The sequence below is a fragment of the Diadema setosum genome, chromosome 2, assembly GCF_964275005.1.
Source record: "Diadema setosum chromosome 2, eeDiaSeto1, whole genome shotgun sequence".
In the NCBI taxonomy this organism is placed as follows: domain Eukaryota; kingdom Metazoa; phylum Echinodermata; class Echinoidea; order Diadematoida; family Diadematidae; genus Diadema; species Diadema setosum.
The window spans coordinates 4124657-4150437 of NC_092686.1; the positions used below are offsets into that span (position 1 = coordinate 4124657).

The 25781-nt window shown below is 38.5% G+C and overlaps 1 protein-coding gene across 1 annotated transcript in view; it reads right to left on the minus strand.

The window, feature by feature from the left end:
• Window positions 1-2421: 2421 nt before the first annotated feature.
• Window positions 2422-25781, minus strand: part of LOC140239057 (ubiquitin carboxyl-terminal hydrolase 4-like) — a 34941-nt gene continuing 11581 nt past the window's right edge. Inside the window, exons 6-22 of the mRNA XM_072318956.1 lie at window positions 23536-23678; window positions 21928-22100; window positions 20511-20644; window positions 19549-19707; window positions 18421-18645; window positions 16673-16756; window positions 15859-15953; window positions 14468-14539; window positions 13130-13252; window positions 12560-12636; window positions 11346-11579; window positions 10804-10874; window positions 9398-9516; window positions 8631-8780; window positions 8025-8128; window positions 6320-6408; window positions 2422-4173 (exon numbers count right to left, since the gene is read on the minus strand). Of these exons, the coding sequence (XP_072175057.1) occupies window positions 3940-4173; window positions 6320-6408; window positions 8025-8128; window positions 8631-8780; window positions 9398-9516; window positions 10804-10874; window positions 11346-11579; window positions 12560-12636; window positions 13130-13252; window positions 14468-14539; window positions 15859-15953; window positions 16673-16756; window positions 18421-18645; window positions 19549-19707; window positions 20511-20644; window positions 21928-22100; window positions 23536-23678 (2286 nt within the window). The 3' untranslated portion in view covers window positions 2422-3939. The remainder of the gene's footprint in view (window positions 4174-6319; window positions 6409-8024; window positions 8129-8630; window positions 8781-9397; window positions 9517-10803; window positions 10875-11345; window positions 11580-12559; window positions 12637-13129; window positions 13253-14467; window positions 14540-15858; window positions 15954-16672; window positions 16757-18420; window positions 18646-19548; window positions 19708-20510; window positions 20645-21927; window positions 22101-23535; window positions 23679-25781) is intronic.

Sequence of the window (25781 nt, forward strand, 5' to 3'; positions counted from 1 at the left end):
GGAAATGTATCAAATACTGTAAATCCAAGCCAGTGCGCACATCAATGATTCGGGTCTGAAATGTTTGGCAGTAACTGTCTGCAAACTGGAGTGATTTGCTAATAATCTCCAAAATGGGTAATATTGATACATGAAGACTATAATTCCATTACAAAATGTGTACCTTCATAATTTCAGTCTTTTAAGTATTGGCTAATATTTAGTTCTTAATTCAATGTTCATTCTTCTTTTCTTTTTATTTTTTTTAAAGTCATACACTTGACTTCAGAGTGAAGATAACACACAAAAGCGTAGAATTGGTAATGTGAATTGCATCCAGTTTTTATGTTGCACGAATATCATCATGTTACCAAGTGAATGGGTAAATATGAGCTAGACAAGCATGTATTAAAATTGATCAGCACTTTTTTCATCTTTGACAGAGGAAAAATGGTTCCTTCTTACAGAGACATGGAATCCATGTGGGTCACAATGCAACTTGTACTGACATTCAAGGCTCATCAGGAATTGGGCAGCACAGCATTTGAGAAGAGCTAACAGCGCGTCGATTCTGGTTGCACACACTGATGTTTTGTAGATAAAACTCCCGTAGGAACCAATCTTGCGAGTCTTTTCAGTGAATAGTACCAATGGCAAAGAAGGTATAAATGCTATTAATGACGACATCCACCGTATCCAGAACAAAGTTTTTCTTCACATTGCTTGATGACAAATAGTTCTACAAGATTTTAAGCAGAAAACCACAAGGGCACACTGCAGTACATGCAGCAGAATGTGGACAATACTTCAAATGAATGGACATCACAGTAGACGGTTTGAAATCACCATGTAGTCTGTGTTATAAGACTGGATTTCACAACATCAAACACCCCCTGCATTTCTGATCGAATATCCAAGCTTGTTTCAACTCCAATATATAATTTTGTTGGAAATTCAGACCAGTGTAGAATAGTTCAGTTTTCTGGTCAGGCATAAATAATAATAATAATAATTGAAATAAAAAATCTTGTAATTTGTGCTACTGGCATTCAACAAAAAGCATACATTACAATCAATAACATGGGACAGGCACAGAAATATTAGCAAGGAATTCAATTTAAGCATTTCTTACTGTATTAATTCTTTAGAAAGCATATTGATATACTAACTGAGAATACTAGGATCACACACTGAATTCTACATGTACCCTCTTGTCTTTTTTCCCACATTACATTGAGTTAAGATCTTGCATCAGTGCACTTTATAGTCGCGCTAGAATTTAAAACTTGTGGACGAGGCAATGCCACATTCCAAAACAGATTTAAATTGTAGGATGTTACAATCAAACTGAACTACTTATCGTCGCCCAAGACCTCGTATCTACAAAATGTCAAATGTTCAAGAGAGCAAAAAAACATGACAGCCAAAGCACTGTATCCAATGGGATAGACATTCCTTTGACATGCCGTGGTGGCCTCATTTTTGAGGTAAGACATCTAGGATTTCGACAGGACATCACTTCAGTGATTATTTGACCATTAATGCAAAAAAATGTCATTTTCACCAAAATTGCAGATAGGAGGTCTTGTCACCCCAACAACATTATGCTTCTCATGTCTCACTGAAGAGTAATTCACCTAAATAGAAGAAAGTGCATCAACTTTTGTGAAGGATACCCAGTTGTTCATCTTAATCCTTCCCCAGACCAGCATCCCTACAATTCCATCAACACACACACAGAGACTAGTAGTGGTAATGAAGGAGTTAAACTCTTAGGCCCGAATTCACGAAGGTGGTACAAATGAAACCATGGTTTAAACCATGGACAAAAACCATGGAGCGCCAAGTGTCGAATGGAATATTTCCTTACGAAATCAGTCATTTCGTCGGTGAAATGATTATTTTGTAACGAAATGACAACATTTCGTAACTAAATGAACATTTCGTCCACGAAATGATAATTTCGTTTATGAAACAAACATTTTGTCGACGAAATGACCAATTTTATGACGAAATATTCCGTGCCACACTTGGCGCTCCATGGTTTTTGTCCACGGTTTAAACCATGGCTTCCATTGTACCACCTTCGTGAATTCGGGCCTTAGGGTGAAATGAAAACATGCAACAGAGGTAGGTTTGAAGAGTACAGAGGGAACAGTGGCATAGCTGGTAGCATTTGCCGCCCCCATTTCACACTGTTCTTAGTCTTGTACCAAGAAGCATCATATGTACTGGACATAAGAGGGTCTCATAATCCTTGAAAGTGGTATGTTGCTGCTCACACTGAACACATATTTCACATGATATCATGCACTGTTATAATGTCAGAGTAATGCATTAGATAATCTAGCTGCCCCCACAAAAGGTGATGAAGTTGGGAAGACCCTTTGTTCTCTATCCCTTGACAGCCCCCCCCCCCCAAAAAAAAACCCCCACAAAAACAACACAAAACAAAACAAAAAACAGAAAGAAAGGATAAAAAAAGAAACAGTTCATAAATCATCTGTATTAAATTCATTCCACCAGTCAGAAATTTTATTTTCTGTTAACGGTGTGTGGGAAACTCTTGACAAAAGTTAAACTTGAGTGTTGAGTCAAGATGAAAAGGAGTTAACATAACTCAAGCAAATTGTTGCGCTTGACTCAATACTCTGCATTTTTACTCCTTTTTAATTAGCTTTTTACTGGGCAGGTCAGTAAGCATTAATAGGCATTCCTGCACTAATGTTAACCTCCACCTTGTTTGCAAGTATTATGCAAGATTTTACACATCTTGGTCTGCGCTACTTCCCTTGTATTTGTAAGTATATGTAAAATATATTTCCCAACATCCAGTATTGGAATATGCATTTTGTTCCGAAGGGACTAAAGATGTTACAGTTTTGGTGGTTTGTTTGCTCTACACTTTATATAGAAATGACAGTATCGATGTCTCAATCATTAATTTTATCTTTCTTACAATACGTAATAATGATACTATTCATCTTACATGAAGAGTATTCTTGGTGTGAAATAAACTATACTGATAAAAGGGAATTTCCTAGAAAAAAAAATATATATATGATATACACTTTAACTTCATGCTTTTAAGAATGGGACATTGTGCTTTTTCTCATGAAAATATTCATGTACAGACTAAGTAATAAATTAGACATGCATTCGCCACTCAGGTAAACATTACTTCAATGATAAGGTGGGCAAAACCCCACAGCTATTCTTTCTCTCTCTGGTAGAACAGGTCACACACACACATTATACATGAATGCATACTGTGGTCTACACATCGGTTCTCTACTTCTCCCTGCCGCTTATCACACTCCTCAAACAAGAGCTCCATGCTCTTCTCTTTGCCACTTGCTATGAACTTTGACATTAAATAAAATTCATAATGAAACAAATTTGGGTTATTCCAGTAGGATTTCAATCATTTCTATCAAGAGCTAACATATACATATCATTTCACCACGGAGGGGACGTTGACATCTGATACGCTTGCCCTTTCGTCCAGTAAGCAGCAAATCACTGGACATTGTACAAGCAATTAGTGCATTTGATTGAGATTCTTGCATTAGCCACAGACTGATCAATGAGCTCGATGAGTGTTATCCCCCTCCCCCCCCCCAACAATGGCTTTCCTCTGTTCCACAATAAAAGAAAGAAAAAAGAAGCATACTGTTCGCTAGAATCTAGCAATGCAACACATATTTTCCCAACTACCCAGGTGCATGCATCTTGGTGTTCCTTTGTAATGCCACCTTTCCTAGAAACTCTTGTTGCCACTCTTCATTCAACGCCAATGAAGACAACTGTTGTAGCTCAGGAGCGGAAAAAAAAAAGTCCCAAACTTCCGCTTCAATCCACTTTCCAGGCCCAGCACGGAAGTGATGAACAGACACGACGATTTGCAGTAATGGCAGAGAGGAGGGGTATAGGTCAATTCGATGGTTCGGGTAAGTTTCATCAATTCGTTTCCATCTCCTCCTCGCTGTCGGAAAGTCCAGCATTGTGCCGTTTACTCCTCGCCCCCGTATGACTTCGCAGCTTCCTCTCGCTGGTATCCGTGGCAACCTCATTCTCATCTTCCCCGTTCTCCTCCATCTCCTTGCCCCGCCTCGCAATGGTTTGCGACAGAGAACTGTTGAACTCTTCAATACTGTCTTTCTGGAGGTAGAAAAGGACGTACGCTGCCTTGGACTACGTGAGAAAGAAAATGAGAGTACATAAGGCATTCCCAAGTAAAACTTGGACAGATGCAACTTCAGAATATATCGTTCTTTACTTATCATAAGTACAATTGCACTGCAAGCTACCAGTCAGTTGTCTGACATAATGCTATGAGAGAAACTTGTAATCACAATCTAATTGATGTTTCATGGCCAGCATTTCAACATCAAAGCAAAGTCCAAACGTTAATGGCCATAATGCTGGCGCCAACATTCTTGCGATCATCTTTCTATTAAAAACAAACAAACAAACAAACACCGACAGGCTCACAACTGTTCTGTAAACTGCAGTGTACCCTTGGCTAGATCTCTTCTCATTAAAGGGATGGTACAGTATTGGTGGAAATGAGAATTGGGCTTTTAACTTTTTGCAAGATACCAAGAAAACACCTATGATATAGGACAGAGTATACCATTTTAAGAGGAATTCAAAGTTTATTTGATGAAAATCTGGTTTGGAATGACTGAAACATCCAAAAACAAAGTAAAACAAAGCAATCGTTATAAAGTGTGGGTCCCACACTTTATCTGAAACGCTCTTTTTGGATATCTCAGCCATTTCAAAACCAATTTTCATCAAATAAATATTGAATTCCTCATAGAATTACATGCTCATTCATATTTCAAAAGAGGTTTCTCATTATCTCACCAAAAATGTTAGAAACCTGAATTAGGACTCAACCAAAGCTGTACGATCCCTTTGATGCATGCAATCTGAGTTGGGAGAAAACAAGCCTATCGAACAGAAGGGAAATAATCTGGTACATGCTGTGAGGATGGTGTTTGTGAGTTGGCAAAATAATCCAAGTACATGCAACATTTTTTCTAGTAAATCATGTTCAAAGTTTTGAAAAGATACAGCTCTTTTCATGTTTTTGTTTAATTTGCCAATTTTCCAAAATTTTTGACATCTCACGGCCGATGGCCCTATTATACATGACAAAATCACATCTTAGTCAAAAGGTATAGCAACCATAAACACAACAAGAGACCCGCGGGTCTAGCGCTCACCCGAGTATCGCAAATTCACCTTTCACGCAGTCACTAATCTAAATTATTCACAGCTCTACTAAAATTTGACCAGGCATTCTCAAGTAGAAGATGAAAATGTACAATAAAAAAAAGGGCCCAAATTTTTTAAGATTCCTTAATTTGGGGAGATTGGGGGCCCCTGGGGCCCCCTGGGTGGGGCATGGTGCCCATTTTGATAAATTGAGATCCTGACCCCCTAGGGATGCTACCTGCCAAGTTTGACAAAAATCCATCATGAGGTTTTCAGGAAGAAGATGAAAATGTACAATTCAGGCCCCAATTTGGACCCCCCGCCCCCAAGAGGGGCACCCCTGGATCTACTATGAACAAACTTGAAACTACAGTCATTAATGTACTCACTCATAGTATTATCTTAGTTCTATAACTTCTGATTCTAGTGAAGATTTTTAAAGATTTCTTCATTTTGGGGGGTTTGGGGCCCCCTGGGGGCCTCCTGGGTGGGGCATGGTGCCCATTTTAACAAATTAAGATCCTAACCCCCTAGGGATGCTACCTGCCAAGTTTGGTGAAAATGGGTCATGGAGTTCTCAAGAAGAAGATGAAAATGTGCAATTTAGGCCCCATTAGGACCGCTCCCCACCCCCCTCCCCTGGGTCCCAAGGGGGCACCCCTGATTCTGCCATGAACAAACTTGAAACTACAGTCATCAATGTACTAACTCATAGTATTAACTTAGCTCTATCACTTCTGGTTCTAGAGAAGAAGATTTTTACAGATTCCTTCATTTTGGGGGGTTTGGGCCCCCTGGGGGCCCCCTGGGTGGGGCATGGTGCCCATTTTAACAAATTGAGTTCCTAACCCCCTAGGGATGCTACCTGCCAAGTTTGATGGAAATCAGTCTTTGGGTTTTCAAGAAGAAGATGAAAATGTAAAAAGTTTACGCACGACGCGACGACGGACGACGCACGCAGGACGCCGGACGAAGGGCGATCGCAATAGGTGAGCTAACAAGGCAGTATGCCGATAAGATCCATGTCAAACTCTACATATGAGAAGCACACAGGGGTCATCACTTCAATCTTCTCACTTCCATGGCTAAAATCTTCAATATTGAGTCAACTTACCTCCACTTGGTCCCTGCTAGCATCTGACACAGAGCTGTCATCAAAATAGTACCAATTTTGCGTGCATGCATTCTGGGCATATGCAGTGTCTGCAGTGGGTGGGAGAAAAATGGATAGAACAGAGGCTTTGTTCAATGTACCAGGTAATGCAGTAATTAGACAACCCAAAGGTTTCTTTCCACTTTATCCTATAAGGTTCAAGGTAGGGAATCCCATTTGCATGCCTTAAATGAAGAGTTGTATAAACACAGTGGTATGTTGAAGAGAGTATCATTTTAGAAACTCCCATCAAGTATTGAAAGTGGAAGGTAACATTTAGTACATTTTTATTGACCATTAGATTTTGAATTGAATTCTTTTCGGGGCTCACCGTAAATTCCAGTACATTTACTAGGCTACCTTTGCAGACCCATGCACTGCATGTGTGTCCATCATGTATATTTTGTTAATAAAGTTCATCAAAACTTACAAACATTTCTATATACATTATTGCCACACACTCTATATGTTATTACATCAGCTCTTATACTTTTAGATTTGTGTTTATAGATAAAAAAAAATACAGAAGACTGCAACAAAAAGGCTTAAGTGTGGCTGACACACAGAACTACTGAGTAGTTGAGTTTTGTGCATTATTCAAATTGTAGATAACTGTTGACTTCCAAATTTCTAAGCAGTGGCCTAAACAAGTCCCCTGAGGTTCATATTTAATGTTTTGCTGCATTTTGGGAGTTCTGTAAAAGGTATCCCCTACCTTTAATACACAAAGTCACTAGTATAACTCTTTATATTTGGATCTGTATTAGCATATCATATGTCACATTCTATCATTCTAATGTCATCATTACAACACAATTTTATCATTATACGCACTATTGCATTCAACAGTATGTGGCTTACCATAAGCTGACAGAATTATACCATTTTCAAGTACTTGAGGGTCACACATGATTTTACGTACATAGATAGCATGATGCACCAACTAAAAAGAAGGAAGGATTGTCAACAAGTGCTGACAAAAAAACAATGAATTCCTCTTTTTTTTCCTCTTCTTGGGTGATATAAGAGGAATCAACTTCATGTGCAATGATAACTCAATCCTGACGAGAGATTTTTTGACGAAGGTGACTGCATAAAGGTGACAATTATAACAAACCACTTCACAACTTTATTTCCACAGCTATAATTTTCCTCATGCATGACCAGCCTCACTGATGGTAAAATCGTTCTCTGAGTCAAATTATATGACCACAACGCATATTTTGAATTTGAGCTTGTTACAAGATCTACGTTCTTTCTGCCACACTTTGTCGATGAAACCCTCGGAAATGGTTTGCTTACTTACATGACATTTTTCCAACCTTTGTTTTCTTCCTCGAACAAGTAGTAACACAATATTATTTTCAGAAATAAATAACACACAATCAGTTACTTGCTTCAACTCTGAGCTAATCATTGCCGCAAGGTAGAAAGAAAAATGATGCTTATAAACAAGCAAGCACAGGACCATGGGTTTAAAGCCCCCTCCAGTTGACTATACAGTGAAGACATAGTGCACTGCCTAGGGGCACAACCGCTGCAGCCAGGGGACTTGAACCAGGGACCTTGTGATTTAAAGTCCATGGCCTTGTCCACAGAACCACAACAGCTTCTTCAGACTACATTGCATCAAGGCAACACTGCATGAGGAGTCAATAATACTTACAGTGTCCCCCGCCCATTCCTCCATAGTGATTGCTTACTGCCACAAGGTCGTACACGTAGGGACCACTATTTGGACATTTGACAAAATTGGACATATCTAGATTCCTGGAGAAAAGAGATTACGAGACAGAGAGAGAGAGAGAGAGAGAGAAAAAAAAACAGATTTACTGACGGCTGGGTAAGAAACAATGTGTGTTGTTATCACGCACATATTATGATATTTCTGAGAATTTGTAGGAAGTTCCACACTTTGAGGCACAGTGACATCATAATGTGCTAAATATGATTTTTTAATGACAAAATTGAATTTAATATATCTAAGTGAGAAAACATCCCTTCCTAGATAAAAACATGGGGGCTCTCATGCCAATGAGCTACTTGAAATATTCACTGAACAAGTATGTTTTCAGATTAGACATACAGGCATGTAAACACGACATACTATGAATTTGCTGAGAGGCTCCCTTACAATGATGCCACGACTTTGGACTACAAGAGAGTCAGTTTCAACTGAATGAATTGGTTGGTTGAATAAATACAAACAAGCAAACAAATGTTATTACAAGCATAACTGGGTAGACACCCTCCAATAAAAAAGAAAACTCACTCCATGGGAAAGGTGACCATGGTATCGAGCTTGTCGCGGAGGAATCGGTTATAGGAGAAACGCTTGAGGTGGATGACGAGTACTTTGGGTAGCTTCCACAAGTCAAACTTCTTGGTGGCCTGCTGGTGTTTTTTGCAGGCTGGACAGTACCTGCAGAGAGGACCACGAACAGAAAGACTTCACACCATGTCGCGCTGAGGCATTATCCCTTTGGAGCAAGTTTTTTCATTCATTACTGACATTATCCAACACAGAACAAGAACAAGTATTAGAATAATAACAATATTAATAATATTGCAGTGTTCCTACATCTTTTAACATAGATAAATTCCATGACTTTCCATGACTTTTCCCATGTTACAATTCTAGAAATCCAGGGCCTTTTCCAGGCTATAACTTCAAGAAAACCTAAGACATTAGTGGTAGATAAATGAAAATCTACTATTAGATAGTAGTGTCCAAGTAAAGTGACAGTGTGTACAGTGTGACAGTGTGGAATGTTTTCCTCAAAAATAAAATGCAAAAAATAATATCGCTAAAAGGCAAAAAATATACACATTTCTAAATGTCTATGGCTTTTCCATGATGTAATCTACAATTCTGCATTTTCCGTGACTTTTCCAGGCCTAGAAAAGCATTTTCGAAACTCCACGACTTTTCCAGGTTTTCCATGATCACAGGAACCCTGTTTATCAGACCTTTTGCAGTGACAGGTCACCTATAAGGCTGATCTGTGACCTGGAAGGCCCTGTCTGTCATCTACTCACCACGAGTCTTCCTTTTCCAAGATCTCCTCAGTCAGGAAGAGGTTGAGACACTCACTCAGGTCCACCTGTTGCTTCCTTGACACACTCCGTTGAGTCACGCTTTCGTGGGTTTCCAAGTCCTGTGAGGGGAAAATGGATCAAGTGAGGTAATATAAAAGTGAAAATTTCTGCGGAGTTGAAATTGCAACCAGAAAACTGTGTGGAAATAAAAGGATATGAATATTTCGCTTGCTATATGTATGTTCCAGTCGTTCATGTCTTGATTTCGCGAAATCTAAAAACATGAGAAACTATCTTACACAGCTGAGCGCAAAAACAAACAAACAACAACACTAAAATATTCACTTTTACAGTAAACAAACAGTGAATGGTCATGAGTGCAATGGTACAATATTTCACGCGAAGTGAAAGGTAGGGGCGCTCTATTCAACGGGCGAAGCTGAGTTGAATAGTGCCCCTCATCTTTCACCGAGTGCAAATCTTGTTCCATTGCACCAGTAAAGACCATACACTATTTGTTTTATACAACACCTCGACCATCAACAGATGTGGTCCACACAGATTCCTGAATTTAGCACAGAAATGGCGATCATTTTCTGTGAAAGACGAATGAGCAGCCACAGTCACAGTCACTGTGTTATGTACGTACGCAGCAAATGTTTGTTTCTTGTGACATGAGAGCTGTGCAATGGAACAAAAACTTCGAGTCAATCGTGAGTTAAACACGGGAGTTAATGAAAATGTGTGACGTCAGCCAGGCACTAATCCATATTTGCTCAAACAAAATTGCACAGTTGAAAGCCACAGCGTGCAATGGAACTAAATTTTACCTAAATGTCACGTGATAGACAATCAACAAATTGGATAGCTTCATTCTTTTTAGGTGTTGTATAATAAAATATCATTTCTGTGAGGAAAGCACAGTATTCACCAGATCCAACTTTAGGAAGACCTTGTGTAGATAAGCAAGGTCAGCAGTGAAGCATGTGATTAAATGGGATATGATATAGTTTCAAACGTTAAGGAGACACAAATTGTCCCCCTCAGATCAAGTGTCTCCTTAATATAGTAATTATGAGCATATAATGTCTCCCTAAAGCTGTATCTATAGTTGCATATGAGATATATATATCAAACTATTTGCAAGTATAGAATAGACAGCTGGTGCAAGGAAATTTTTTTTTTTTTAATTCTTTTAAGTTTTAAAATTAAAGGGAAGAAAATAAACCAAGATATGCTCAATAAAAGAGCAATCTTCAATTCATCTGGTTGATTCGCATAAACTCCAATTCCTGAACCATCCAACATTTATTTCAAATTTGACTCCACTTTTTCAAAAATACTAATTCATCTTCCACCTTGATAAAAAAAAAAGAGCTCTGCCACATTGACTTCCACTGACTAACCTCTGCTTTTGATTCACTGTAGAATTTCTCCTTGGCTTTTTCTTTCCAGTCTATAGCTATATACGTACGATCTGCAATAGAATGAAACAATCAGCATGCGGTCATATCATACGAGTTAATGTGCAATATACTAGGTACAGAATTATAGAGATATTGCCTCTACAGAGGTGTAATTTTTCCCAAGAGATTATATTTATATATATATATATATGTTCCAGAGGAAAAAATTATACTAATACTAATAATCAAAAAAAAAAAAAGTAATACACTTAGGGAAAAACAATGTTTTCAAAGAAACTTGCAATATTTTTGGTAGAAAAAAACAACAACAAACAAACAAGCAAACAAAAAATAACGGTACAAAATACTGCAAAAAAAAAAGAAGAAAGAATAAAAGTTGGCATCTCTGCATCATGTCCTGGGGTACAAGTTGCTCCATCGAGTCGCTCCATCTCCTCACTAAAGTTTACCTCACGATTATAGGAGAGGGCATTGACAGAAAGGAAATTGAGGAACTGTTTGCGCCTGCTGCAGCTACTCACGGCTGAACCTGAGTGGCGTTGCGTCGTCCTTGAGCCGCGCCAGCTCAGCGCTCCCGTACGAGTTGACAAGGGTCATCCTGAAGAGTAGTGACCGGTGGTCCACTGGCTTGACCTTTGACGTGCTCATTTTCTTGTCTTTGGTGGGTGCATCCTCTTTGTCACGGTGATTCTGGGCGGAGTCCTCTCCAGAGCTGTACAACTCCTTGGAATCCGAGTCGGAATCCATCTCCGTTTCTGGGTACAGCAAACCAAGAGCACAAACCAAGGGGTGTGCAATCACTTCACAACCTCATTCCAATTCCATTTGTATAAACACTTGCATTGAAGCACAATTTGCATAGAAAGAAATGTTTTTTAAGTGTACACCCATTGATCACACAGCCCTGGTAATCAGTACCCAGTACTGTCTGGTACAGTGGACTCCTGTTATAATGAAGTCCTCGGGACCAGCAGTTTTCTTTCGTTATATTGAAATTTTGTTATAATCAAATAAACAATAAAGATACATAGAGTGGATAATGTTGCAGCCTGAATTATTACTTCATTGTTACCGAAATTTCGTTATAACATGTTCGTTATAACGGGAGTGCACTGTAATGACAACTGCACAAAATATCAACTGAATCTTACTTTCACTCAATATTACAAATGCACAGCGATTGTCTGTGTCAGGTAAAAACAGATGGACCTGTTGATGTGATAACTCTGTAGTACATCTTTAACTAATTAGTAACTGAACTGCCCAAAACCATCCTTCAGATTACTCCCTAAACCACCCATCTGCTTTTGTATAATTTCATTCGTTACTATTTTGATTGTTTTCACATTGAAAATATAATTACATAATTTGAAAGAGGTCAAATGTTAACAAAAGTATGTCAGAATTATTTCTGTAACACACAAGTCTCTTGGTAAAGTCTTAATAGGCTTTCAAAGAAACATAATGCATAGAATAAAAAAATAAACATGCAGTGATGTATTTTGCATAATTTAGAATGTTGTCAAAATGAGAGTAATATTGTTGTACCTTCCAGGGAACAATAGGCTATTATGTATGGAATCTTCAGTTGCTAAAGGGTTAACCCTTTGAGGATGGAATGATTTTGCTATAACACACATTTCCCATAGACACCTGCCTGAGTATTCTCGAGACTCGTCTTCAACGGGTTAAAGTGTACTCTAAGAACCAGTACCATGGTGAAAGCTGTTCTCACCTCCATTTTCTACCACTTCATTGCCCTCCTCATCCTCCTTCCACCAGTCATCGCTGTCTGGTCTCTTGACGTATCGACTGAACACAGAGCACCCAAGGAAACAAAGACATGAGCAAATACGGAATACAATCGATGGTAAAGTCTGCTCAATAGTGTTGCCATACAAGACAATCAAAATTATTTTTTTTTTCATACAGTGAAAGCTAATTCTTGAAAAGTCACAGCAGATATTCTAGAATTGGAGGAGCAGCACTCTTGTAAAGTCCATTCGTCAGACAAATGTTAGTAGTTCAGATAAGGTGCACGCCATTTTCTGCTGGACTGTGCAATTTGAATTTTCTCTGTCACTCACTCATCCATCCATCCATCCATCCATTCATTCATTCAGTCATTCATTCATTTCAAAACATAACATTTACAAAAATGAAGATACAACTGCCTTGGTACAATTTATACATTTTGAATGGGGGATCATAAAAAGCACAAAAGAGGCTTGTTGGAAATGATCCCCTACAAACAATCATTACATTTCAACCGAGTCTATTCTGGTAATTTGCCTGTGTGCCTCACCTCATTTTCTTCATGATGATCTCATAGAGATCTTGGTATGTGGTGTGCTTGCGGGGCACCGCAATCAGCATGGGCTGGCCAAACAGTGTGTAGCTGCTTGACGTGTAGCTGTACGCCTTGGTACTAGGTAGATACGAGGAGAAATAAAAACCATCAAAGTGTTTCACAAATTAACTTCTTCCAACACTCTCGTTAAAATGCACGGACACATCATACACTACTAATGTTTAGAGAAGAATAAGTCGAGTTACACAGATAGGCATACTACTACAGGCAACTCTTGTAAAACAAGGTCCTCCTGACCAGCAGTGCACTATATGTGCTTCAGTTTATTTGACCATTATGCAGACCTCCCAAACCTTTCTGACTGAAAAATAGGGATGTTTTGGCTCAAAAGTAGGAATGAAAGAGCAGTTCCGATAGCAGTGTGTAGTAAAGTCATTCATAAAAACAGGAAACTCCTGTTGAAACAAGAGCTGGGAATGGTCAAAATTCAGATTCTTTCATCCAAATTCAGTATGATTGGGAGGTCTGATTATGAAGGGGCGGCATCACACTAAGAATTCCCTTCAGCTCTGCCACTTTGGGATACAGCATAATACTACACATTACAAATATATATGAAATATATCAAATATACAACAGTGCAGGGCTCAACATTAGCTATAGCCTGCTGGCCCGGTGTTCCAGTGGCCCAGGGCTACTAAAAATTGATGTCAGGCCACCAAAATTAGAAAAAGATATCTTTTGGTGGTACAATCTGGCAACTTAAATGCAAAATGGATTGTTACACTTGCTTTTCTTTCAAGCCTACATTAAACTTTTTTGGGCCATCAAAATTTCAGATTTAAAGATTTTAGAGGCCTGAATTAATGGGCCACCAGAAAAAAAGTTAATGTCGAGCCCTGAAGTGGTGGCTAAAAAGTGGAATTTACAATTAGTTCCATGTGCAATACAAATTTTGCTGCTGCATGTCATCACAATAAGAGATGTTTCTTTATACTGAATTATTACGGGCATAACAGCTGGTTCTATCATTGCAAGCTACCTAAATTTTCTGGGGGAAACCTGAAGCATTATTGTAATCTATTTACTGTTCCCTGTAACATATCCCATCACCGCCCTACCCCTGCCTCCATAAAAAAAGTACAAAGATCTGAAACTTTTGAATCATTATATTGTGATCACAATACCAAAGACTATTTCTGTATACAAGAAAGTGCAAACATGCAAGCATGACCTTGACCCACTTACTGATTGATAACAACAAAATTCTATCACTAAACAAGCAAACTACACCTTCTTTTGTTGTTTTTGTTTTTCTTGCAGTATACTCACTTCCTCTCTCTGAGATAGACTGGGATGATGATGGTATCTGGGTCATCTGCACTGTTGACAGGAACCTCATATCTGGGTCAAAGAGAGGATAGAGGAATGAAAAAGAGATCAGAATATATTCTGTGCCTCCATACCCCACCACACTTTTTATGGCAGTTGTCCTACATTGCAGTATTACTCTACGACGGTTTACAATACAATGAAACATTACTATGCATCACTCTTGACATTCTTGGAGCATCTCACAGCTTGTCTCAAATGTGTTTCTCGTTATCGTTGCTTCAGACGATAAATGTATTATGTTTGCTTAAAGCAAACTTCTGTATCATTTGACAGTTTTGGGCACAAGTGTAACCCATGTGGTGCAACTATGGATGTTGATGTTAAGAAGCCATGTACAAAAACCATATCTTTTTTTATTTTTCATTCAACAGTTTTGTGTGTTCAAATATAACCTGTACACTGAGCGTTGATGAGTAATGCAATATTTGCATAAATTATTCTGAACATCTGCTCCCTTGGCAATTGATGTAACAGAATGTGCCATTATCATTAAGTTGACTGATTGCAATGTATACCTCCATCAGAACACAATTACTTTGAACACTGCTGCAGTTTATCATTGTTGCTCTCTTCAATGTACACACTGAGCAACATTAAGAGACACAAGACAGAAACAGAAACAGAAACAAATAAAGCCTGTTACCACATACTCTGATAAAGTCTCACACATTGAAGTGAAAAAAAATAAAAAAAAAACAACAAAAAAACAATTTGTTAGCATCATAAAACAAACATTTCTTTTTCTAAAACATATCATCATATCTCTGGTATCTTAATTATCCTGTATCCCACATTCAATGCCCGAGATTATTAAAATATTTTCCATCTTTCAGCTTTTATAAACCAGATACAGAGCTGCCAACTTTTGTAAAAGCCTTTCAGTACTATGATGGCTGAAAATCAGTAATTTGCACCTTTTCTGAGTGAAAATCAGTGATCCTTAACAGTGTTATAGAATTTATCACAGACAATGATTTCTAAAATCAGTAATTTGCTTGTAACCTTCAGTATTCTTGTCCAATTTCAGTAGAAATTACTGAAAATCAGTACTAGTTGGCAGCTCTGCAGATATCATGGTCCCTTGAACAGAGATGTTACGTCTAAATGCCTTTGCTCCTATAAACTTCTATAGCCAATTCTCTACACACTATGGCCATCTGGTGGTCACTTTTCTCACCATTCTTGCAATGTTGCTTGTCTGTTGTTACTGTCAATTTTGTTGTGGGACAAATAATACACTGTTCGATATTAAAAGTTTAGTAATCATGAAATCACTGTTAGGCAACTTTTTCAAGATTTAGCAGTGACAAGTCACACTAAGCACTCACACAAAAATGTCGTCCCTCTCTGTAATGCTCTCCACCCTGTCGCTGGGAGTGAACACTTTGTGAAAGCGATGGTTGTAGACATCGGTTACCGCCATCTACAGGTACACAAACAAATATCAGAGAGTCCAGATATGTAAATAGTAGCCAATTTACGATGGGATCCCTAATAAGTTGTCTGTCCACACATTCATTCATACAACACTAAAATTGGCTTCCTGCATAGCAGCCATTAGACCAGTTGAGCTTCTCTCGCTATGTTAGCAAATAAATCCCACCACACAGTTACTTCTTCACAATTAATAAAGTACATTGTTTAACAATCCACCACTTGAGGTACGAGTTTTTCATCAATTTGTCTGCCCTCTGTTACACTACTTTACCCCTATGCTTAAAAATCTCTTGCTCTCAGTTCACCAGTGGTCTGTAGCAGCATCTTTGGGATGCCATCTGTAATTTATCACTGTAATGTTCACATAAAGATTTATTGAAGACTCTTTTTTATTACCTCTGTAATCATACTCAAAATGGAAGGAGCAAACCTGCACAACAGTTGCCAAAACATTGATCATGCAGATATACCTTCTCAAGAAATGATTCTACCCTGCACTCCCGTTATAACAAAACAGAGTCAAAATTAAACTCTTGTTACAAGAAAAGAATATTCAGGTTCCAAAATTATTGTCTAGATCCATCTATGATATATGCTTTGTCCTTCGGCTATAGCAAAAGTTTGATACCATGAAAGAAAACTGTGGGTCTAATGGATTTCATAATAATGGGAGTCTCCTGAATAACCTCAAGCAAGCAAACTTACCTTGTCAGGTGATATACCAGTGATTTTGGATATTGCTTTGCACAGATCAGAAACCATGCCATGCTTGGGTACTATCACCTTCATCTGCAACAAGTGTAAAATAACACATAGAATAGAAATTTATCAAAAAATTATACAACAAAAATAAAACAAAAAGGTAAGAATATTACAGTTTTCAATTACAGCACTGTTCACAGTGTAAATATTCGGCACATCTAAAGTGTAGGAAACTTTTGTTAAACTCCGCCTGCTCCCATTCTATTAGCGTTATCTTGCTTTTGTGCAAACAGGCACCTTTGTGAAACATTGGAAGTAATGATGTGTAACTTAGTGTAAAACCTGGGGGGCATTTCATGAAGCGTTTTGGTCGGATTTTTTTCTTACAAACTGTTACAAGCTACTGAAATCCTTGCATCTGATTGGCTGAGAGCAAATTTGTCCGACAACTTTGTCGGACAGAATGCTTCATGAAATGCCCCCAGAGATGTTTCAGTGGCATCAAATTTTCAATAAATTGAAGCTAATGGCCTTTTTGGCAGCATAAATCGGTATAATGCATAAGCTCCGTTCAGTACTGCCATTACGTACTCTTTTTATGTTGTATAATGCCTTTATCTTGCCTCATTTTGATTACTGTAGTCTTGTACATGTATGGTCTGAAGCCAGCTTAACTAATTTGCGTTTATTTGTTTTACAGGAAAAAACAATTTGAATTTGTTCAAACGCCACCCTCTTAACCACACCGCTTCACTTTTTAAAAAATTGAATACTCTCACACTGTCTGACAGTGTCTCAGTCAAACTTGGTCTTTTTATGTATAAATATTCAAATGCAATTTTACCTGATATTTTTGATGGTTGTTTTACACTGAATCGTGCATTACACAACATTGAAACTCGAAATAAAGACAATATTGTGTTGCCATTTTGTCGCTTGAGCATAAAACAAAAATATTATATTTTATACAAAGGTGCTAAGTTCTGGAATGATTTGGATTCAATTTTTAAGAATGTATCCACTCAAAGTGCTTTTAAGTCTAGATATAAAAAATCTCTTTTAAATGCCTATTGAATTGTATCAGTCCATCTTTGTTAATCTTGTTCTGTCTGTATGTTTTATTTGTGTAATGTAGTAGCATTTTTGTCTTTTAGTTCATCTTATTTGTCTATGTTATCTGTAACTGTCATTAAGTACTCTGAATGTAACTCTAAATCTGCATTTGCATGTATATTCTTATGTATCCAACTCTACGAAGGGGATCACTTGTCTCAAGCCTTTGGCTTTCTTTGTGAACTCCCCGACACATTTTACTCTGTATATGTTTCTATTTTTATGATTATCAATAAAGTGAATTGAATCAATCAAAAAAACCCCCACAAAATTAAAACTTTCACGAATCGCCAGTGGCATTCAATGTGCTGTGTAGACAAACACTTTTGCACGCATTATAATTTTGGGAATCTTGTCTCCTTGCAAAAGTTTCAAGTGTGCGAAAATGTCTAGTTTCATCAAAAAAAAAAAAAAAAAAATCCACCTTCTGTCTGGTCACATTTGGCACAGTCGTACACTTTGTATGTGGCAACAGTGCTGACTATGCAAGGTTAGCAGCATTTCACACGGTTGGTGGCATCGTTTCTGATTCAGACATGCTTGACTCTTCCCCAGAGTGTCTCTCCTCTACAGTTTGGTAGAAAACTGAAAATGCTTGATGCCATCATTAGAAAGTTTATGCAGGAAATGGGCCTCACCTGTAAGGGCTTTGCATGGGGCTCCAGCCGAATGAGGAACACCTCCATGGTCCGCTCCTTCTTCGTCGGCAAGGGCAGGCTGAGGAAGCTGAAAGGGTCAAAGGTCACGGACACCTTCTGGCACTCGGGGCAGACCAGCGTGGACTTGAACTGGCCGTGGAAGAGGTCCACGATGATGGAGTCGTTTCGCTTCAGGTGGTTGCCCCACGCTTCCTCTGCAACAACCTGGATGTTCACATTCAGGAAAAGGCACAAGACATACCAGTGGCAGTGAGTGTTAATCTGACTGTTGTTGGGCTGATGCTAGGAGATCCTCAAAATCTTATGTTGCCATAAAAAGCAGTCCCACTAGTCACAAGTGCATATTCCTCTGCGTATTCACCGAGTCGATATGCTGATGTATCTAAGGAGACACTGAAAGCTATGCTACTTTGCCAAGACATTCTTTCACATAAATATCAGGGGTCGCACTTAACTTTTTTTTTAACTAGCCAGGCGGACTACTTAGAATCAATTTTGACACTGAAGCAATATTTTGGCTAGCCAGACGGACTAGTAACTTCAGAATTTTAAGATTTTTAGCTAGTCCGACGTAATTTTGGGTGGCCAATGGCCAGCGGACCATCGCCAATTTCGAACCCTGAATATCACTTTACTGAACACAATGAACTAAATATGAACACAACATGCTGTTTTTGATTGATATAGCAACACAAGTGGCTGAATTTGTGATATGGAACCAAGGTGATGAAATGCGATATACCGGTATCAGTTTTCACATGGGGAAAAAATTGGGGTTTTTCATACCCTGGAGATGATACACACGCACATTGTGCTATAGGATACAATACTAGTACTTTTGCCAGTTGCTAATTCATTAATTATTTGTTGACTCACAACGTTGAAGATCAAAAAAAAAAAAATTTAAGAAAAAAAGAAGGAATACTTAGTGCATCCAGTATGCTACATCTCTACCCCACCAGTACTGACACAAAGACAAACAAGACTGCACTTTTATTGAGTCTGCACATTATTTTCTCAAGTTCTAGCAAACTGTATGTTGGACAAGTATGAAACTGGGACTTTACAACAGCACTTAGTAGCAATACATAAATAATTCTGTCATACCTCATCTGGCCTTCCGTCGCTGTCTTTCAATTCTATGTATGGTTTCTTCTGTATCCTGTTCAGGTCTTCATGGAGGCCATCACAGAGGAAAGCTAGGAGTTCTTGGGAGTCGTGCTGCTGGTAGCCAGAAAACTGGGGGGCAAATCTGCCCACTTGCATCTGTGAATAAAGCAATCGCGATTTTCTATGATGGGAGTTTCCGCATAATCTAATCCTGTGTTTTGTTCGCAGATTGACAAGCAAGCCGGAGTGCTTTCTTTGCCAAGTGGCATGGATATCTGGACACATATTGTCGATGAACGGAGATTACCTAATCCTCTTAATCCATATTGTGTCACCTTGGTCTACCAGTGATGACCTATGCCCATTGCTACACTTAGTGGGCTTGCTAACTTCACACCTACGTCAAGTTCGTAAGGCTGTGGGGGGGGGGGGGGGAGGGTGGCAATATAAGCTGAGTGCCTGAGCACATACAGAATTCAAAATATTTTTTTATGATGAATTTACACACACACACACACACACACACACACACACACACACAAGATAAAAGAAAGATTTACTGCGGTCACAGGATTGGTAACTGCCCACAGAGGCTCTTGGGCGAGACAGGAAGAACAACAACAGAAAGAAAAGTGCTTGCATTAATAGAGAGTTATATTAGTTTGACCATTACAATGAAGAAAAAAAAAAGAGCAAGGCCATGCATCAAGTATTTGACTTGAAAGGAAATATTGAACGATACCAAGAGTATGTTTACATAGCTCTTAATCATGTAAGTATGTTTCAAAGAGTATTAAAATGCAATACATTTCAGAATATTTCTGTCACTTCCGGGGCAGGAAGGTGGGGGGGGGGGGGGGCAAAGGAAATAAATATGAAAGTCAGAAAAGGAGACGGAAAAGAGATCTATTACAACTAGAGAGTGAAAGCAAACTCCAGACTGAAAGGGGATTTCTCACCTTGAAATTCCGTGGTACTGTGTAAGTGTGGTGTCCCGACCAAATCTGCTTGATCAAGTCTGCATAGGCTTTGGCAATTTCACCGTGCATTCCAAGGGGATTTTCAAAGTTTAACTCTTCTTTGTACTCTTCACCTGTGTTGAGTAAGAGAAATATATACAAATTTCAGAGATATAGAGATAGAGAGAACAACAGAGTCAAAGTGGGAGAGAGATATGTCACTCAATAATGAGGGCTGAGACTGTGATTTGTAATATATCTTATTCAGTTTTATACCACATTCGTTTGGTTTGTAACATATGCCTGTACAATATCACATTATCTCAAAAAGTTGTCAATTTTGTCATTTAAAAGTGTGTAAGGACCTAGTAACTGGTCCTAGAACAAGGTAAAGGGTAGTCATACAGGCATGAAATCATTCCTGAAGTTTTTAAAAGTCATTGTTACCATTCCCAATCTCTACATATAACAAATTTCCTCATAAATCTCTGTATTGTCAATATCTAATGTTGTCTAGTCAATCAAAAATAGTACAACAATTATACTAATGATTGCAATTGGTACTGATCTTTGGAACTATGCATTACTTTGATAACAGCATTTTCAAACAAGGAAATGCCTAACACGGAAATAAAGATGGAAATATAATTCATTTTTAATCAAACACTCCTATTACATGTATATATCTGGTCCTTAAACTGTGTAGGGCATCAAATAAAATATCTGAACAGAATACAAAAGCTGTGGCCATTATGAGGTAGGGGAAAAAGTCCAGAAGGGGTACCCACAGAGGCCCCTACTCTCTAAATATGTTAAATATATCAAGGAAACAGGTGAATATTTGAGAGACACCTATACATACATAATGCAAATAAACTATGTAAGGTTTAATGGATCTGCCCCAGAGTACAATGTTAATTTACTGGCATTTTATAATCCTTCCAGATGTTTCAGGTCATCTGATTGTAGATTGCTTGTTGTTCCAAAAACAAAGAAATCTTGGGGGGATCGGTCGTTTGCACGTGCTGGACCTTACCTGTGGAATCAGTTGCCTCAAGCTATCCGTCACATTTTGAATGTTGACTCCTTTAAAGTTGCCCTCAAGACTCATTTGTTCATGACCATTTTCCAGTAGAATTGTATATTATGATGTATATATTTTCATTATCATTATTGTGTCATTCATTTTCATGTGCATGTTTGTGTAAGGATTTTTGTATTTCATGACTTACTTCTTCTACTGCGCCTTGAGCACGTTAACTATGTGGAACTGGCGCATTATAAGTACCCTGTATTATTATTATTATTATTATTATTCAATGGAAAATATAAACAACACAGTGCACATCACTTTTCTTTCCCCACAGTATTACTGAGGTAGGAACATAAAAATCTTTTTGAAGACAAACATACTCACATAAGAAGTATCTAGTAAGAGGTGGTACATTGCTCATGCACTGGAGAGCGGAGTTCATGAAGCATGTGTTGCCAAGATTACTAAGACCACACAGGCCTTCCTTGACCGACGGCTTGGCCGAGCGACCATAGTCTGTGCTGGTGGTGTTGTTATAAGATGGATAGCTATAAGAACTGGTTGGAGAATACAACAAAATAAGCACAGACATGATCAATTATCCTACATACACGTTGTTACAATATGGGCTCCAAAAGCATGTGACGAGCACAATCACCCAAGAGAAAACAAAGACTGGATATTCCCTGGTCAGTAAAATATATGACATCGGATTGTGCACGATACCCCGTTCAGAGTCCCCCTGTCTAGGAGGACCTCTGGAGGACATGCTAGATGAAAACTAGCTATTTTTTATACAAACTCAGTGGGTGGTAAGAGAGACCCCCGTTCAGAGTCCCCTTGTTGTCTAGAGTGAGGTCCGCATACATTTCTGTGGAAATCAGTGGAAGGGTATTTTTTTTTCCACCACAAACAGTGCTGGTCACTGGAAGTGTGTGCTGTGTTTATGCTAGTCTGGTTTTCAGACCGTTTTCTCACACTAATTTCCATTTCAGAATATTTACTGCTTCTAACACCAAAAGAAGTAGCAGGTTAAGCTGATGGGCCTTATCCTTTGACAAAAACGGTGACTTCAAAATCCGCGGGTGCATTTTGTAAAAGGAGTACAGTTGGCAAAGGGTCTGAAAACCAGACTATGTTCACGCCGTGTTTGTGCCGAGACCGTTCAGAGTCCCCTCGTCTGGCGTGAACACAGCACAACCACTAGAGGTTGTGCTAGATACGTGCTAGGCTGTCTAGCATGACATTCACACCAGACTCGTGCCAGACTCACTCCAGACTTGTGCTAGATGCTTACGCCGTGACCGTTCAGAGTCCCCATCGTCTTTCGTGAACACAGCACAACCTCTAGAGGTTGTGCTAGACAAAGTGGGACTCTGAACGGGGTAAAAGTAAGAAGGAAGAAATGATAAATACAGAAATATGTATGTAAGACAAAAAATGCATGATTGTAAAAGTAAAAAAAAAAGCAAAATGAAAGTGTTTTACCAAAAGATGAGCAAATTATGAGAAGCCAGTGTGCACATTGAGATTAAAAAGGGGACAAATTTTGAGATATTGCAAGCCATACAAACACACTGCATGCTACTGTACCTGACAAAATACTAATATGATAATGTAAATTATTTTTGGGGACAAATGCATACCTTATTCCTCACATACCAATCTGAACACACACTGTATGCCAGTTTTGTGTTCAGGCACATTACTCCAGTCATAAGCAAAATTAATGGGTACAAAAAAACTTAAAACTTGCAGAAAAGGACAAGGTATTTCCCATCAATCAATTCAGCCCGTTTCTGTGGGTGACATTTACAGTTAGGAGCATTTGCTTTTGGATTACAAATTGATATAGAACACAATATTGCCCCCTTCATTTTAAAGGTGCATTCTCCTTACACCTGTTTAATATTGGATTCTTGATGAATCGTCAGGTAGGTAAAAAAACTACCCTTCCCAAAAAGGGGGTACACAAACCAGGCTTTCTCTTACCTTCTACTTGATCCTGTTATATATCTACTGTTTGAAGTTGTGCTACTGGAGCTGTCTTTGTAAGAACTATTTGAGGTGCTGTTATTGCTTGTCGGTTGCCGTGGCCACGTGCCATCTTTGTTTTTCTGTTCTATAACAAGGACCTGCATGAGAATAATCAAACAATAATAGCATTGATAGAGAGGAAATAATGGAAGAATGCACATACCTATCTTGTTGTGTCTCAATGGAATACTGCAGGAAACATAAACAAGGGCGGATCCAGGAATTCCGTAAAAGGGAGGCACCTTTACAAACTTAAAGGACAAGTTCACCTTCATTAACATAAGGATTGAGAGAATGTAGCAATATTAGTAGAACACATCATTGAAAGTTTGAGGAAAATCTGACAATCCGTTCAAAAGTTATGAATTTTTGAAGTTTTTGTGCAGTCACCGCTGGATGAGAAGACTACTGCAGTGTATGATGTCACATGCGTACAACAATATAAGGAAAATATAAAGAGAATTTCACAAAATTTCATCTTTTGAAAAAATTACACATTCCCTTGACTCGTTACTGACATATGTTATGGGTAATATTATTCCCATTGCTTTTAGAAAGAGGCAAGTCAAGTGCTCTTTTATTATGCGAAAAAAAGTGAAAATATGTTGAATTTTCTTTACATTTTCTTTATACTGTTGTACTCATATGACATCACAAGCCTTAGTAGTCTCCTCATCCAGCGGTTCCAACACAAAATTTTAACTTTTGCATCGATTGTCCAATTTTCCTCAAACTTTCAATAATGTGTTCTACTAAACATTGCTGCATTCTCTCAATCCTAATGTTTATGAAGGTGAACTTGTCCTTTAAAGGGGGTGCATGCGTCCCCCCCCCATTTTTTTTTTTCTTTTTTTGTTTTTACAAAAAATAAAGAGGGAGCAAGAGCCCTGTGCACCCCCCCCCCCCCACCCTCTGGATCTGCCACTGATACAGCTATAGGCTATTAGCAATAATTCACAACATGTCAAGTCAGTGGTCATGTAATTACACAATAGCATTTTTCTGTTAGTAGGAGGAACATTCTGCTTTCCCATTACCTAAATGAAAAGTGTCAAAGGTCAGAATATGGTAAATGTGACAGATATGTCATATTATCCTCTTTCCATTCTGGTGTGTTCTGAATAAGTTCCGCTTAACAATAAATCCCTTCTAACTCAAAATATCTTCTTCTTTTTCTGACTACATGATTCAACCAAGGAGCTACAATGTACTACAGACACATGGAGTCCCATCCAGCCAACCTTCTTTGATTTAGCTTCGATGCCGCTCCAACGCACGCGCGTATACGCAGCGGGGAGCGGAGCGTGATTTACGACATCTGTGTCCACGTCTGTGGCATACTTGCGCGGGTTTGGCGTTTCTATCGCACGCTTTGGTGGTTTCCGCACTGCGTTGTGATAAACATTACGGAGGGATCGCGTTTTCATCGGACTCCAAATCGTTAGGTATCATATATAACTATGCCATGGGGTTTCGTAACTTGATAACCTTAAAAAAAAAATGAAAATTTGAGAAAAAAAAAATGTGGGATGCAAAAAAAAAAAAAAAAAAATCCTTGTGCAACCTTGAAATTTATGCTCATTTTCCCCTCAAAATTGTACTTTAGACAACTAATTCGGCATACTCTTGAAATAGGCCCCACCGTGTCCGTGCTAAATACAACCCTACCTAAACCTATCCCTAACCCTATTTGATGATGATCAAGTTAACAAATTTCTCATATTTTGTAGAGCGGCTACACATTCTGACAGTGACACCTTGTGCACTTGGTCTATTGTAGATATGTGGCATGCAAAGCAAAGTCGGGGCATCTTGAGAGTTGAACTTTGCGGTTAAATTCCACTTCTAAGTTTTGGGTAATCCATGCATCCAAATATATAAATCACATGACCGAGTATCACATATATAGTATTTATTTTATCAAGCTTCTTACTCTAAATTTTGATCTATTGTAAACTAAGTAACAATTTACTGTAAAACATGATATATTCGCGGCATGAAATTTTCATGAATTGGAGCCGACAGTTCCCACAAAAGTCATGTTTCATGTAGAGGAATTTAAAAGGTGAAGGTAATATGGCATGTTTTTATACATATTTCATCATAACTCACCCATCTCAGGTCCAAATTTTGCGAAATTACGACCACCAGATTCGAAATTTCATTGTGGATTCGATGATTTCGATTGCGCAAACTAAAAT